The sequence below is a fragment of the Anthonomus grandis genome, chromosome 1 (assembly GCF_022605725.1).
Source record: "Anthonomus grandis grandis chromosome 1, icAntGran1.3, whole genome shotgun sequence".
In the NCBI taxonomy this organism is placed as follows: Eukaryota; Metazoa; Arthropoda; class Insecta; order Coleoptera; family Curculionidae; genus Anthonomus; species Anthonomus grandis.
Window position 1 is genome coordinate 15659605 of NC_065546.1, and position 17770 is coordinate 15677374.

The following is a 17770-nucleotide window of genomic DNA, read 5'->3' on the forward strand; positions in this document are numbered from 1 at the left end:
ATTTTAAATTACATTATTTTTTATTGAAGTGTATGGAAACCTAGATGGCTTTTAATGTAAACTATTTCTTACTTAGAAGAGAAAAGGGGCTGTGTTGCTCGAAGGACAATACAAATTAATCAAACCAGATGTATTCAGAGCAATTTTATTTTTAAAGCTTAGCAGAGCGCTTTTGGTGTATAAGCCATCATTAGTGCTAATTGTCAGTTAAGCCCAGAAGTTATAGTTACTATTCCTTAAATACGACTTTAATTATTGAAATTTATCTGGTTTTTGTTCACTTATACCACAATTTTGTTACTCAATAAACTATTATCTGCAAAACATACTGCTATAGTTTTTTCAATTTATCCAAATTATGGTTCTTGTGGTTTTATGATCATTAATATAAATTAAAATAAAAAACGGACGTAGCTATATCAGTGCAACTAAAAACAACAAGGAAAAGGTATTCCCACGCCTTGCGAGGTAATTTACAAACCGCTAACTTATCATTCCGCCAAATACGGTCAAAAAATAGAGAAGTTCTATACGGGCGTATTGTTTTCTTGTGGGATAATTTTAGATAATTTAATAATCATGATTTTGGCATTGTTCTTGAAAATTTATCCGTGCTTTTGTCTTGTCCTCCTTTCTTAATTTCACGGTCTCGGTCAAGGATGTCAAAAAATTAATATTATTTGCATATATGGCATTGGTCCTATTTTTATATTTTGGTTGCTTCTTATAGGATATAGTTTTATAAATTAAAAGAAGTGTAAAAAAAATTTGATAGGCAAAAGTACGTTGCGTTCCATTAAGATTATAGTTAAAGGTTACTAAGCTTGAGAAAAAAATAAATGTTTTTCCAGGAAATGCAAAAGTTTCAAAAAATTGCATTATGTATTGAAATATATTATTTCAGTTAACACACTATAGCAATAGGGGCTAACGAGCTGTAAAGCAAAAGATATTAGTTAATTATTAATAAATAATTTATAAAAAAAAAAATCAGTTCAATAATTTAAGAAATTTGAAGATGGTCTAAAAATATCACTCCATTGAAAATCTAGAACTTAAAGGTAAGAGAACTATTCCCTTAAAATAAAAGTAAGATTTCAATATTTCAGCATAATATTAAATTTTTAATATTAATATCATCATTTTTTTAATTTTGTTTCTCACGTTTCATTGTTATCAATTTGTAAAATGCTTTATTTAACATTTTTCCTATTTGTACTTTTTAACGAAAATTTCAATTACTTAAAGCGCCAAATATTTATTTCCTATCTGGCCTCTCACGATTTAAGAAAATAGTAGAGGAAAGTCTCCTAATATGGGGTACTTTTATAAAACACTTTCAAACTTTTATACACTGTTATAAAAAAAAAGTTAATTTTAAACACTACTTCCATATTTTACGATTCATTTTACACTATTTAAGGATTTGATAAAAGGAAAGATGTTAAAAATTAAATGCAGAAGAAAACATGCAACATTAAAAAAAAGTTGCACCACTCCATATTAGGAGGCATGGTATCCTAATATGGGGTACACCAAGTTCGTAATATGGGGTACCCAACTTAATATGTAGAAACTAAAAATAACCAAAATATATTATTTATTAAAAAAAACTAAAAAAATAACACGTATTATTTATTAAAGTAAATACCTAAAAGTTACATGCAACCAAAAAGATAAAACAAATCTATTTTGTAACGCAAAAGTCACAAATATAGTGGCTTCTTTCACAACCGGCACACTCAACGTGAGCCCACTTGAAGCAGCCTTGGCACTTCACCCATTCCTCGCCTCTGACATCTTCAGAAAATGGACTTTCGCAAAATATACAAATAGCCTCCTCCTCAAAGTTTTCTACCTCGTCATCTGAATCTTGATATTCCGGTTCAGGAGCCGAGTCTAAAGAATTTCCCTGTTTATACTGATTATATTGATTTCCCATGTTTTCGTTTTTGTTTAGCCACTGACAATTTATTTTTTTTTCTGTTGGTTTGGTTTTAAATAACCAATTTTTCTTTTAGTGCCCGAAGTTGAAGGAAATTTTCTTTTGTCCATGCTGCTTTCCAATTCTTCTTTGTAGGGCGTGCTAGTTATAACCGCAGCTTTACCACTTCTTGTATTCTTTTTTTTAATAATATCTTTAGAAGTAGTTGGAACAGGCATTAAATTTGCAGGAGTAACCTGTTTCAAAGCAGTAATCTGTCTCTCTGGGGTAATCCGTCTCTCAGGGCTTTTTTCTTTTGGCTCGTTGTTATCTAATTCATCCTCTATTGTTTCTATTTCTATATTTTCTTCCTGAACTGTTTCTGCTTCTACTACTTCTTCACCAGACATATCCTGCACTTCTGCCACAAAGTCATGTTCTTTAAATTTTTTTTCTAAAGCCGTTGATGGCCGTGTCCCTGGTGGCCCTGGGCTTTTATGTAGGCTGTCCCAAAAAGTTCCCCTATCTGATACTGTACGTTTTAAGCAGAGACATAAAAGCAACGTCCAATGGTTGCATCCGATGAGTTGAATGTGGTGGAAGGCATCTTATGTGAACATCGCGCCACAGTTATGACCTCCAAATTTTTTGTGTGGGAATAATGGCCGTCAAGTATTAAAACCACTGGATCATCAGAGCTAGGCTTTGTCAGATTAATAAAATGGCGAAGCCATTCCACAAATATTTCTTGTTGGATCCAGCCATGCATATATTGATCCTGGAGGAGTGCCATTCATGAGCTCCATTTTCATGTTTTTTCGTGGGAAAATTATAAAGAGCGGTTAGTATACTCCTGTTGCACTAAAACACATATTTGTGGTTAACAAAGACCCACGCTCAGCGGAAGTAATAGCACCGATTTGTTTTTTTCCTTTTTTTCCCACGACTTTAACGTGCTTGTGTTGCACTATGGTGAGGCCAGTTTCATCGCAGTTAAAAATTCTGGCTGGATTATGATTTATTTTTTCAAGAAGTGGCTCATACAAATCAAAAAATGCTGCAACATTTTCTCTAGTAAAGGATTTAATTCGTGCATATGATATTCCTTGAGGAGTTCGTAATGATAATTCTTTGTGCCTTGAGAGAAATCTGGCAAACCATTTCTTCCCAGCAGATTCTTTGGCTACGCTAAATGGATTTTTTATATTATTAGCTTTGCATAAGCTATATGCCAATCTGCACACATCTTTTTGTGTAATACCAAAAAATTTTCTTTCCATTTCTAGGCAGTGCTTTGCGAGCAGCGATTCCATTTCTTGTGAAAGGACAATTTTGCGTCCTAGAGAAGAATTCACAATATCTTCAGGATTGCCTTCCATTTTTACGTACCTTTCCAAGGTTGTTTGGGGCACATCGTAGGTTCTCGCACTCTTTTTGTAACCCATCTGACCTTGTCTGACAGCTAAAATTGCCGAAATCATTTGCTGCTTGTCCCAAACTTTCCTTTTTTTAGGTATCTAAAATAAAATATTTGGTATTAATCAAAAAGTAAATAATTATCTCCTAATATGGGGTACCCCAAATTAGGAATTGATAGGTACCCCATATTAGGAGCAAATTAGATTTTTGAAAGGGGCGACTTTTCACAAAAATTAAGATGTTTTTTTTTTAAAAATCATATTTATTTTCATAAACTACGCAAAATGTAATAAAGAATAGTATTATTAAAAGTTTTAAAACTTTCCTTTAAGTCGCTTAAAATATCCAAATCTACAACCGGCAAAAAAACTTTATTTTTCAAACAAACTTATTTTAACCTTAAACGTCAAAACAAACTACGTCTTTGCTTCAATAAGGGAATAAGCGCTTCTGGCGCATCTTCGTGGTTGGTACGTAATGCAGATAATAGATGTCGCAACTAGTTCTAGCTCAAAATTGAACTACCCCATATTAGGGACTATTCCCATATTAGGCGACTTTCCTCTATGTCTTGCATTTAAAGTAAATACCTAAAAGTTACATGCAACCAAAAAGACAAAACAAATCTATTTTGTAACGCAAAAGTCACAAATATAGTTCTTCACCCATTCCTCGCCTCTGACATCTTTAGAAAATGGACTTTCGCAAAATATACAAATAGCATCTTCCTCAAAGTTTTCTACCTTGTCATCTGAATCTTGATATTCCGGTTCAGGAGCCGAGTCTGAAGAAGAAGAACAGCAGGATACTGATTTCCCATTTTGTCGTTTTTGTATAGCCACTGACAATTTATTTTTTTTCTGTTGGTTTGGTTTTAAATAACCAATTTTTCTTTTAGTGCCCGAATTTGAAGGTAATTTTCTTTTGTCCATGCTGCTTTCCAATTCTTCTTTGTAGGGCGTGCTAGTTATAATCTCAGCTTTACCACTTCTTATACTCTTTTTTTTAATAATATCTTTAGAAGTAGTTGGAACAGGCATTAGATTTGCAGGAGTAACCTGTTTCAAAGCAGTAATCTGTCTCTCTGGGGTAATCCGTCTCTCAGGGCTTTTTTCTTTTGGCTCGTTGTTATCTAATTCATCCTCTATTGTTTCTATTTCTATATTTTCTTCCTGAACTGTTTCTGCTTCTACTAGTTCTTCGCCAGACACATCCTGCACTTCTGCCACAAATTCATGTTCTTTAAATATGTTTCTGTCAGGAGGGAACATTCCAGTTTTTCTAAAGCCGTTGATGGGCGTGTTCCTGGTGGCCGCTTTTATGTAGGCTGTCCCAAAAAGTTCCCCTATCTGATAGCCTGTTACTACACGTCCGGGATTAAACCTTAGCCAGTTTGTAATTTCCTGTGTGTAGTACGTTTTAAGCGGAGACATAAAAGCAACGTCCAATGGTTGCATCCGAGGAGTTGAATGTGGTGGAAGGCAACTTATGTGAACATAATTTTCTCGCGACACAGTTATGACCTCCACATTTTTTGTGTGGGATAATGACCGTCAAGTATTAAAACTACTGGATCATCAGAGCTAGGCTTTGTCAGAATTATAAAATGGCAAAGCCATTTCACAAATATTTCTTGTTGGATCCTGCCAGATATATGGCACGCATATTTTGATCCTGGAGGAGTGCCATTCATAAGCTCCATTTTCATGTTTTTTCGTGGGAAAATTATAAAGAGCGGTTAGTATACTCCTGTTGCACTAAAACACATATTTGTGGTTAACAAAGACCCACGCTCAGCGGAAGTAATAGCACCGATTTGTTTTTTTCCTTTTTTTCCCACGACTTTAACGTGCTTGTGTTGCACTATGGTGAGGCCAGTTTCATCGCAGTTAAAAATTCTGGCTGGATTATGATTTATTTTTTCAAGAAGTGGCTCATACAAATCAAAAAATGCTGCAACATTTTCTCTAGTAAAGGATTTAATTCGTGCATATGATATTCCTTGAGGAGTTCGTAATGATAATTCTTTGTGCCTTGAGAGAAATCTGGCAAACCATTTCTTCCCAGCAGATTCTTTGGCTACGCTAAATGGATTTTTTATATTATTAGCTTTGCATAAGCTATATGCCAATCTGCACACATCTTTTTGTGTAATACCAAAAAATTTTCTTTCCATTTCTAGGCAGTGCTTTGCGAGCAGCGATTCCATTTCTTGTGAAAGGACAATTTTGCGTCCTAGAGAAGAATTCACAATATCTTCAGGATTGCCTTCCATTTTTACGTACCTTTCCAAGGTTGTTTGGGGCACATCGTAGGTTCTCGCACTCTTTTTGTAACCCATCTGACCTTGTCTGACAGCTAAAATTGCCGAAATCATTTGCTGCTTGTCCCAAACTTTCCTTTTTTTAGGTATCTAAAATAAAATATTTGGTATTAATCAAAAAGTAAATAATTATCTCCTAATATGGGGTACCCCAAATTAGGAATTGATAGGTACCCCATATTAGGAGCAAATTAGATTTTTGAAAGGGGCGACTTTTCACAAAAATTAAGATGTTTTTTTTTTAAAAATCATATTTATTTTCATAAACTACGCAAAATGTAATAAAGAATAGTATTATTAAAAGTTTTAAAACTTTCCTTTAAGTCGCTTAAAATATCCAAATCTACAACCGGCAAAAAAACTTTATTTTTCAAACAAACTTATTTTAACCTTAAACGTCAAAACAAACTACGTCTTTGCTTCAATAAGGGAATAAGCGCTTCTGGCGCATCTTCGTGGTTGGTACGTAATGCAGATAATAGATGTCGCAACTAGTTCTAGCTCAAAATTGAACTACCCCATATTAGGGACTATTCCCATATTAGGCGACTTTCCTCTATGTCTTGCATTTAAAGTAAATACCTAAAAGTTACATGCAACCAAAAAGACAAAACAAATCTATTTTGTAACGCAAAAGTCACAAATATAGTTCTTCACCCATTCCTCGCCTCTGACATCTTTAGAAAATGGACTTTCGCAAAATATACAAATAGCATCTTCCTCAAAGTTTTCTACCTTGTCATCTGAATCTTGATATTCCGGTTCAGGAGCCGAGTCTGAAGAAGAAGAACAGCAGGATACTGATTTCCCATTTTGTCGTTTTTGTATAGCCACTGACAATTTATTTTTTTTCTGTTGGTTTGGTTTTAAATAACCAATTTTTCTTTTAGTGCCCGAATTTGAAGGTAATTTTCTTTTGTCCATGCTGCTTTCCAATTCTTCTTTGTAGGGCGTGCTAGTTATAATCTCAGCTTTACCACTTCTTATACTCTTTTTTTTAATAATATCTTTAGAAGTAGTTGGAACAGGCATTAGATTTGCAGGAGTAACCTGTTTCAAAGCAGTAATCTGTCTCTCTGGGGTAATCCGTCTCTCAGGGCTTTTTTCTTTTGGCTCGTTGTTATCTAATTCATCCTCTATTGTTTCTATTTCTATATTTTCTTCCTGAACTGTTTCTGCTTCTACTAGTTCTTCGCCAGACACATCCTGCACTTCTGCCACAAATTCATGTTCTTTAAATATGTTTCTGTCAGGAGGGAACATTCCAGTTTTTCTAAAGCCGTTGATGGGCGTGTTCCTGGTGGCCGCTTTTATGTAGGCTGTCCCAAAAAGTTCCCCTATCTGATAGCCTGTTACTACACGTCCGGGATTAAACCTTAGCCAGTTTGTAATTTCCTGTGTGTAGTACGTTTTAAGCGGAGACATAAAAGCAACGTCCAATGGTTGCATCCGAGGAGTTGAATGTGGTGGAAGGCAACTTATGTGAACATAATTTTCTCGCGACACAGTTATGACCTCCACATTTTTTGTGTGGGATAATGACCGTCAAGTATTAAAACTACTGGATCATCAGAGCTAGGCTTTGTCAGAATTATAAAATGGCAAAGCCATTTCACAAATATTTCTTGTTGGATCCTGCCAGATATATGGCACGCATATTTTGATCCTGGAGGAGTGCCATTCATAAGCTCCATTTTCATGTTTTTTCGTGGAAAAATTATAAAGGGCGGTATGTATACTCCTGTTGTACTAAAACACATATTTGTGTTTAACAAAGACCCACGCTCAGCGGTGGTAATAGCACCGATTTGTTTTTTTCCTTTTTTTCCCACGACTTTAACGTGCTTGTGTTGCACTATGGCGAGGCCAGTTTCATCGCAGTTAAAAATTCTGGCTGGATTATGATTTATTTTTCCAGGAAGTGGCTCATACAAATCAAAAAATGCTGCAACATTTTCTCTAGTAAAGGATTTAATTCGTGCATATGATATTCCTTGAGGAGTTCGTAATCATAATTTTTTGTGCCTTGACAGAAAGCTGACAAACCATTTCTTCCCAGCAGATTCTTTGGCTAAGCTAAATGGATTTTTTATATTATTAGCTTTGCATAAGCTATATGCCAATCTGCACACATCTTTTTGTGTAATACCAAAAAAATGTCTTTCCATTTCTAAGCAGTGCTTTGCGAGCAGCGATTCCATTTCTTGTGAAAAGACAATTTTGCGTCCCAGAGAAAAATTCACAATATCTTCAGGATTGCCTTCCATTTTTACGTACCTTTCCAAGGTTGTTTGGGGCACATCGTGGGTTCTCGCACTCTTTTTGTAACCCATCTAACCTTGTCTGACTGCTAAAATTGCTGAAATCATTTGCTGCTTGTCCCAAAATTTCCTTTTTTTAGGTATCTAAAATAAAATATTTGGTATTAATCAAAAAGTAAATAATTATCTTCTAATATGGGGTACCCCAAATTAGGAATTGATAAGTACTCCATATTAGGAGCAAATTAGATTTTTGGAAGGGGCGACTTTTCACAAAAATTAAGATGTTTTTTTAAAAATCATATTCATTTTCATAAACTACGCAAAATGTAATAAAGAATAGTATTATTAAAAGTTTTAAAACTTACCTTTAAGTCGCTTAAAATATCCAAATCTACAACCGGCAAAAAAACTTTATTTTTCAAACAAACTTATTTTAACCTTAAACGTCAAAACAAACTACGTCTTTGCTTCAATAAGGGAATAAGCGCTCCTGGCGCATCTTCGTGGTTGGTACGTAATGCAGATAATAGATGTCGCAACTAGTTCTAGCTCAAAATTGAACTACCCCATATTAGGCGACTTTTCTCTATGTCTCGCATTTTCTATAGTATTTTGGTTAAAATTTTTCTTGTAAATCAAAAAAATCTGATAAAATTACTAGGCGATTTAATACATTTGGCTTTCAAGGCGTTTAATTTTTGTTTTGTAAGTTTTATATGAGAATCTTTATTTAATTTTAATTTTCTGCAATTATAAAAGACATAAGCTTATATAACCTTGTTGTATAACCTTAGTTGTGAGAATATATGTATAGAAAATATGTAAAAATAAAATAAAAGCAACCTTTTGCATAAGTGTGCCATCATATATAGATAAGTTATGCATAAAAAAATACCTATTAATTTCAAAAAAATTCAAAATAAATAAGACCTAGACCATGTGGCCACAAGAAACTAAAATAAAAATTAACAAAAAAATTCAATACATATAATACACCTTTTACCAAAAAATTAATATAAAAATTTCTAAAAAAGAAGAGTAGTTTAAGTAGCATTGACCAAATTGTTGCTAAAAGAATGCTAAAAGATGCTAAGAAAGTTACACAAAATACCTGAGAAACTGGGACTTCAAGACCTTAGATTCAGTAATACTGTGAGAACTAACAACTAGAAAATAAACATGAATTTAACTGAAAATAGCTTAAAAAAAGATCTTTAAACAATTTTTTTTCTATTAATTTTTTTAAGTTTTACTTTTTAAGTTTCGTTATTTTGGGTACAAAAAAAGTAGTTTTAATAGATACTACGTTAATACGGTGGTTTTTTGTGCAGAATATATGCATCTTCTAAAATCTTCTAAATTATTATACGTTAGAGTGGCATTTAAAAACGCATTTTCCATTTATCACATTCTTAATACTTTGGAGAGGGATAGGCTATTTAAGAGCATATTTTTGCTGTAACGTAATTTATATATTATATCGAGAGTTTGCTTTTAAAATAAGTAATATTTTTTTCAATGCAAAAGCAAGCAATTTCAAAAATTTCATAGAATGGGCTTTGATATATGTATGTGCATGCAGTGCAATGTTCCTTTTATCAGTAGGGTCTGCAAAATATGGGGAATAGTATTACAGCTAGGAAAAAACAGCTTACTTATTTTTCAGCAAAATGTCCAATTTCTTACTCTGTAATGAAATTAATTTAAATTTAAGAGATAAACAGACTACAAATTTACATTTATTTCTTCTTAATACTACGATATTAGCATATGACAATATTAGTAGTTGGCAATTTTTAACAAAGAAAGTTTAAATTTTTTTGTGTATCAATTCAATTATCTCATGACTGATATTCCTGTGGGTGTAATATAATATGACTAATGCTATCCTATTTTAGCAGGTGTAGGAAATTTAAAACTGCCGGCTTAAAAAAACGTGTCTTCCTTACACAGCTATTTTATTTCAAAAGAGTTTGTACTGATATCAGTTCGTGATGGAATAATAGAGGTACTTCATACCGGGAAAGTTGTTGCATTGCATACAAAGTATATGACAATAGAAGCAACTTTCTTTAGTATGAAAATAGATATTTTGTATGCATTTGGTGGATGCAAACTAAAATAATCAGTTGCCTAATAAGGATTTTTTGTAATTTAAAATGTAATAAGTTAATTTGTATGCTTTGTGTGTTTTATAGGATGATGTGCTCACGTAATATATGGTTTTTTTGTTATAAAGGAGAATAGTCCACCGTAGGAATATTGGTAAAAGACCTCATAAAAAATATTGCAAAAAAGGCTATTTTAATGTTATAAATTTCAAAGGTATATATGTGGATATACTGACCTAAACATTTTTTAACAATATCTAAACATAAAGTTAAATATGGTGCATCGTCATTTTAAAATCATTTCAGCATATCTAATTATAATTATCTTAGAAGAAATAAGATTATATTAGGCATGTGGCTCATAACATTAAACTCTATTTATCTTTAAAAAAGCAGCTTATTTTATAAGCCTTATGACATTCATGTTTTGTTAAATAATAATCAGTAATTAATCATAGTCGGATTGGATTTTTTTAAAATACACAAATGTCATCTGAAATTTAAAATTTAATAAAATATTTAACGAGTTAAGAAAAGTTAGGTATATAAAAAAGTTGTATTATTTGTTTTTAAAGAAGATAAGGAAAATCTTTAGCATTTTGGCATATTGCTATTTTTTTATCTCTTTTTATATATACGGTGTATGAATATGATAATCAATTGCTTTTTGTTCTATAGATTTTTTCTAATAATTTTTTAATTTTTTCTTACTAAGTTTATAAAGGATAAGTTATCTGACTTTTACAAATTTTGTTTAATATTCTACATTATTTATTTAAGTTTTAGTAATATTATTTTAGAAAAATAAATATTACATAATCACATGTTTGACCTAAAAGCGGTAATTCTTAAGACTTTAGTTAATATTTAAAAAGGATGCGTTTACCTTGTAAAAATTTAATTTTGTAAAAAATCTGTTGTTATACAGATGTGTTTTTTAAGATCCTCTATTTTTCTTTCTTCAATTTGAATTTTAGTTCCTTGTTTATATTTAAATTCAGTATAAGCCCGTGTTTCGTAAAAAAAATATGCAGTCTGTTAAGTTACTTCAATTTTTACAATATTTTTTTGTCCTTTTTTTTTCAGTCCTTTTTTTAAGTCCTTTATACCCTACTGTATAGTTTTAATATAAGTTTTCTTAAATAAATTTGCATATTAAAATTGCATATGTATTTTATTTAAAAGACTGCCTAACTATGAAACAAGATTTAGCATAAAAATATATTTTTGCACAAGAAATACCATTTTATTTTGCATTATATTAGCCCGATAAATGTTTACTTTAAGTAGTAAATGTTTAAATAAAGCGGACATTTTTTTATTTTTATAAATACCCGTTATTTTTAAAAATTATAGTTAAAATATTTGCATGTTGGATTAAGGGAGCTTAATTAAGTTAAACTTTTAAAATTAAAAAACACTTTTTATCAGTTTTGTAAATTTACCATTTTTTTTGTAAAAAGGTATAATCGATATAGATATACTATTAAATTCTATGCAAAAGTTGTTGATTTAAAAGGGTATTTAAATAATTTTATATTGTTAGGTACCAAATAGAAAATGTGCCTCAAGTTCGTAATAAAATATACATTTTTTACAAAAAATTGTTCACCTCTATTTAGATATGAATCTTAACTAAAGAAATAAGATCATAGAAATAAATTTTAAAAAAATTACACAGAAACTTGAGATAATCCTTAGTATTAATAAATAGGGTCCTTTTTTGTAGTATTTTGAGTTATACGAGCAAACATGCAAGGAGAGAATCTCACTTTTAATTATTTAAACTGCATTACCCAATTTATAAACCATCATTTAATAAATAGGCGGAAAAATAATTTCGTGTCCCGTCATTTCAACATACAAGACTTTAAATATCTAGAGGACACATACTATTGCTTTTTTGTAATAAAATTCTGAGTATGTATAAATGTTCTGGATCCAAATGAAATATAGTTTGAAGGTGCCTACAATTTTAGCTTTTCACTTTTATATTTCCATTAACCTATCCTAAAAATCCAGTCTGATTAGGAGAAGAATTATATCTCTTAGATTAAGGAAAATAATATCTTGATAATATTTACACTATTTGTATTTTATAATAATGTGTATATATTTTAGACTATTAAATTAATATGTACTTAGATATTTTCTTTTTTTTGTTACAGCAAGAAAAATTCGATAGTTCTTCGCACTCAACTCTCCGTGAGAGTCCACACCATAATAGGTAAGTTCACGATTTCCTGCTTATTTAATAATTTCTAAAATCCAATAATAATAACATTATACGGTGGCCTTTACACAACACCGGGTAGACACTGCATCCTTTATTTATAACATTTATTACAATAATTACATATTTAATTTTGTATACATGCCTTGCATTAGACCTTTCACTTTGGATTATTGTTGTTTAGTTGACTTTAATTGTACCTAGATACACGTGAAATGGTGTGACAATGCTTAGCCTATGGGTTACTTAAGAGAAAAAAATTATATTGGCATTTATACCTTTATAACATGCTATTAAACAAAGTTTTTATTACATTAAAATAAATACAAGTACAGTTGCTCGATTTTTACTTCAAGTTTTTAAAAACGGGATGATTATCTAAAGATTTTTTAGTAGAGTAAGAAAGAATAACAAAAATAAAAACCAAAATATTAAATGTACACACATATATGTGCACACTCCAGAATTTAATGATATAACTAAATATATATTATAATTGTTGCTTTCTGTCGCAAAAAGTAATATATAAAAGAAAATATAGGGCAGAAAACCTCAGAGGACAAACTCTCTCTTATTTCGGATTTTCGTGGTGTAATTGGAAACATTCGAAGTGTGATAAGACAAAAAGCAATGGATATTCATACCATTAGTAAGATAGATGGAATTTAGGTCTGCACAGATGTATTAGGTAACAGAAGAAATAATAAGAAAATTAGATTGCGGCATATATTCCAATATTCTAAAGCTGAATATCACTCTTTTGATGTCATATTAAATATTCTTTAGACTCGCGTATAGATAGCCAGTTACAAAATTGCTGATAAAACTATGTAATTCTACATAAATGGCAGAAAAACAGCACCAATCTTGACTATAGCTCACATCTGACCTCGTATAATAATGTCACCGCACCCTCACGGAAGCATATTTAAAAAATATGGTAGAAATTAGTTTTATCAAAGGACATGATCACAAGGTATTGGAATACTGATACTCTTGAGTAAAAAGGCTTAGGTTGCAACTTTTCAATCAGGCAAAGAAATGATCAAAGAAAGATCATTCAGGTTTAAAAAACAATACTATAATATCCAACATGTAAAAATAATTACATAATTATTGTCAGGGCCTAAATTCTTGAGAGGGCGTATTATTTTACTTCCAGTTATTTTTATTTGATTTTAATATATGTACAGCATCTTGTCAGGATGTATTACAACAATAAACTTGTAAACAGTAGCAAAACGATAAATACACTAACAGTAACTTGTGGTGTATATTTGGAACGTGTAAAAAGACAGAATGATAAATGTATTGCTTACGTCAGAATTCGAGATCATTGATATGAGATGATACTACATACCTAAAAAGTAAAAGGAACCTATGAGCAAATATTTTACCCTAGTTATTGTGATTGTTAAATAAAAGTAAAATACGTTTACATAAGTCCATTTCAGGCTTATAGCACCTGTACGTAATACCATAAAACTATCAATAAGACTAACATCCTTCAAATTATAGACATTAGTACACCTTGCTAAAGAGTTGTTCTCCAATCCAGGCAGAACAAAACCTGATGTTTAGCATTAGAAGTCGAGTTGATGAGATAGTGCACTCCACAAAACAACACACTGATGTAATGGCCAATTACACAGTATACAAAATAATCCCAGGTGCCACAACACTCTGGGTTGCACTAGTGCCAAGCACCTACTTACACTAGCTAGCGTTGTTTTACGTACCAAGGTATCAGGGCACTACACTTACACAGTACGGAAGGATGCGCATTTAAGTATTACTTTATTTATACTGATAATGATTAAAATAATGTGAAAAACATAAGGTAAAACATTGCTCAGCGAAAACTCTCACCTTTGTAATTTGACAAGTTTGATAGTTCAATAAAGGCACTAACCACAACACTAGAGAAAAGTTACGGGAGAACAAGTGGGCACTGCTGCGCGACTGTTTTTGAGTAAAATTAACGTCGAATTATAAATATTCCCATCGGTTATCGTTGTTTTTTTTTTATTCATTTTTGATGGTCGACAAAAACTAGATAAAATAGAATCAGTAAAATAAACTAACGTCTTACAGTATCAAGTTAAGCTGCAACATCAAGATGTGACAAAAACTGTAAAAACTGATAAAAGCTGGTGTTACCCACCTATATAGGAATTTACTAGGAGTAAAATTATGTATTACTCTAATGGTACTTTGGAAGTCCTTCTCTTTTGTTAAAAAGATCAGAGGTACAAAACTGAGCAACCAGCCTTTCTTGTGTCAGTGAACTAAACTATGTGCTAAAAATACTACCTTTTAAAAATGTCATGATTTAATTCTTAAAATATTTTTGAAATTCATAATGAAATTAAGCCTTAGAATAGTCGAGACAAAGGTCTAATCCTCACGATAAACTACCTATATTTTCTTTAAGGGATTAAAAGACAACTTAAAATTACACTAAAATATTAGGTAAGTTTAAGGAAGAATTTTTAACTAACTAGTATCCCTAAAAAATAACGAATTCGCTTAAAAATCTATTAGGGTCGGTCTTCTTAACTTTTTCACCGGACCTACTCATCTAACTCAAATGCTAGCCACTGGACCATGGGATAAAATTTAGGGCCATGAATACTGCCGTACATGCTAACATGTTCTTGACTATAGGTTAATGAAAACACAGGAATAGGCTATGTTTCTGATAAGGAGTAATTAAATATGGCATCTGCGACAGTAAAAGAATCGTGACCTAAATGGTAGGCAGAAAGGACTAGCAGGGCTCAGTCTACATTAATAAACAGCAGGACCTACTTACTGAGAAAGCACTATTGATTATTGTATTTTAGGCTGAAGTATTCGTTATGTTAAAATACAAAGTTAATCTACTCGGACAGTAAACACGCTATCAAGGGCTTGGCGAGAGAACCTAAAATCACCCTAGCCAAATCTGTAACTGTCGCTCCATAGCAAGATACTCTGGGGATAGACTAAAATACTTTGTATACCGCAGGCTAAAGATATAGCAAGCTCTGCGTGTTTTACCTGGTCATTACTGCGCCTAAAGAGATGTGAAATAAAGCTATGACAAGTTGTTTAATTGGACACTGGCACTGGCACCACGAAATCTCCAAACCCTCGGTAATACTACCAACCATTGATAACTTGGACTGCCATCGGCAGGAGGAAGAAACTGGTAGGTTATGTCATCAGGCAGTGAATAATATTCATGCTCTATAGGTTCAAATATCTGGACAAGACTGTTGGCTTATCCAGCAAGATAAAACGAGCGAGAAAAAAAATCTCATATGCTTTTTTAAGGATATCGATATGATAGCGTTGATCTTAAGGCTATCGATTTAATTATGTTGTATTTTTTAATAAGGTCCAGGATATAGAACGGTGGGAAGAAATGGTTTGCAGTATCCTAGAACTTGATTCGACACGGTCCACTAGAAGTGTTGGAGAGGAACTGGAAATGAGCAATAAAACTGTTGCTCGTATCTGGAAGAAATATGGGTACAAATGTTTCAAGTATTCAAAAACTCAGGAAATTTCCTGAAGACCAGTGGCAAAGAATGGAATTTTGTGAAACCATGATGAAAAAGGCAAATTTAAACGAACATTTTTTTAAAAATATTTTGTTTTCTGATGAATCTTTTTTTCCATTACATAGCAAACACAATCCTTCTTTTGTTCGTTATTGGTCTTAGGAAAACGAGCACAGAAGTTTTCAGATTCGTACCCAGTATCCTTAGAAATTGAATGTTTGGGCAGGTATTTTGGGCGACAATGTTTTAGGGCCATTTTTTATTGATGGCACTTTAAACGCCCAAAAGTACCTTGAGTTGCTGCAAAACCAAGTTCTTCCTGCTATTCAAATCGCGGCTAGGATAAAAGAATTTTTAACAAATACTTTTCCTAACCGCCTTATTAGTGGGACTTGCGATATTAAATGGCTTCCTAGATCTCCAGATTTGTCTCCAAATGACTTTTATCTGTGGGGTTACCTTAAGCAGACCATTTACAGGCATGAATTTAGTAGGCCAACAAGTTTAGAGGAGTTGCGAAATAAAATTGTCGAAGGCGCCAATTCCATTTTACCTGAAACTCTTTTGGAGGTGCGAAATAGCTTTTACGATAGGTTAAGTTCTTGTTTAGGGAAAGAACGTGGTTTATTTGATCCTTTTATTTAAAAAATGATATGTTGTTAAGTTTGTTTATTAGAATTTTATTTCTGAATTTTTATTATCTTTTTATCAGAGTTGATTTTATTTTATTTTTAATTAGAATAACGCTTTCATTTTCATTATGCAAACACAGATTTTAATTTTTATAGGTTATTTATCATTAACTATATTAAATGAAACATTACTTACCATTGAGTAGTGTTTTGATTTGAATATCATTTGACGATTTGAATAAAAATGACCGTAACTATTATAAAACATATCCTGGGTATTAAAGGAAAAGAACCTCGCTGTCTAATTATGCTATAGAAACCAAGCTTATTATTGATTTCAACGATCATTTTCGATTTTGCTGCATCTAATTCTTAATTAAATTCTTAAAAAAATTAAATTTCCCAATCAAATTCTCAATTATTATTACGTAACAATATATTTTTTTTAAACAACAATAATGCTGAAAATATTATTATACTAAATCTAATCGAATATTTTAATATAGATTTTTTTTCTTTTAGTTAACTTTGCTTATTCATTTTTAATACTAAAGGTTTCCTCTCATAGCCCTATTTTTACCTCAATCAAAACTCTTCTTAAAGTTGAGTCTTATAATTTCCGCAGATCAAATTATTTTATACTAAAATAATAAATATTTGAACTGAAACTATCATTCCAAATATTAAGCAAAACTACTAGAACTAAATCAGATTCTCTTTTTTTAAGAAAAAATTATTTTTTCTTTCAAATTTAACCTAAATTTAAATTTTCTTGTTTAAAATTGCATTTAATTCATCCGAACGATAAGTTTCTTTTGAAACCCCAAAAAAGGGAACTGAACGCTATTTCTCACTTTCAATTATTACAATATACTCTAATTATGACATATTCCTTCGTATAAATTGGTGTTTATGTATCAATTAATTTTAATGGTACAATCCGATCTCCCAATTAAGAGAGCATCTTGTAATAAAACCAGCAAACTCTTGTTTTATCAAAGAGAGAAAATAAAAGTTTTTATTACATACTCATAGTAATTACTCAGATTATTAGCAGAATCTTATTCAGACACTTTTATAACTTTACTTTCTCATTTTTTTTTGTAAAAAAACTTTCCACAATAATATAGAATAAAACTGTAATTATTTGGCCAAAATTAACATAGAGCCTACGCACATGTTTATAACACGTTTATAGAACGAGTGGCCGGCGAACAATTTAAATTTAAATTAATTTAAAAACATGCATGCGATTTTAATATTTATTATTAATATCATCTGTCAATTGACCACACATTGTGCAGCACGTATAGAAA

The 17770-nt window shown here is 31.5% G+C and overlaps 1 protein-coding gene across 1 annotated transcript in view; it reads left to right on the top strand.

Annotated features, from left to right (window-relative positions):
• LOC126744971 (uncharacterized) overlaps positions 1–17770 on the top strand; it is a 320592-nt gene that overhangs the window by 256208 nt on the left and 46614 nt on the right. Inside the window, 1 exon segment of the mRNA XM_050452602.1 lies at positions 12210–12268. Within this exon segment, the coding sequence (XP_050308559.1) occupies positions 12210–12268 (59 nt within the window).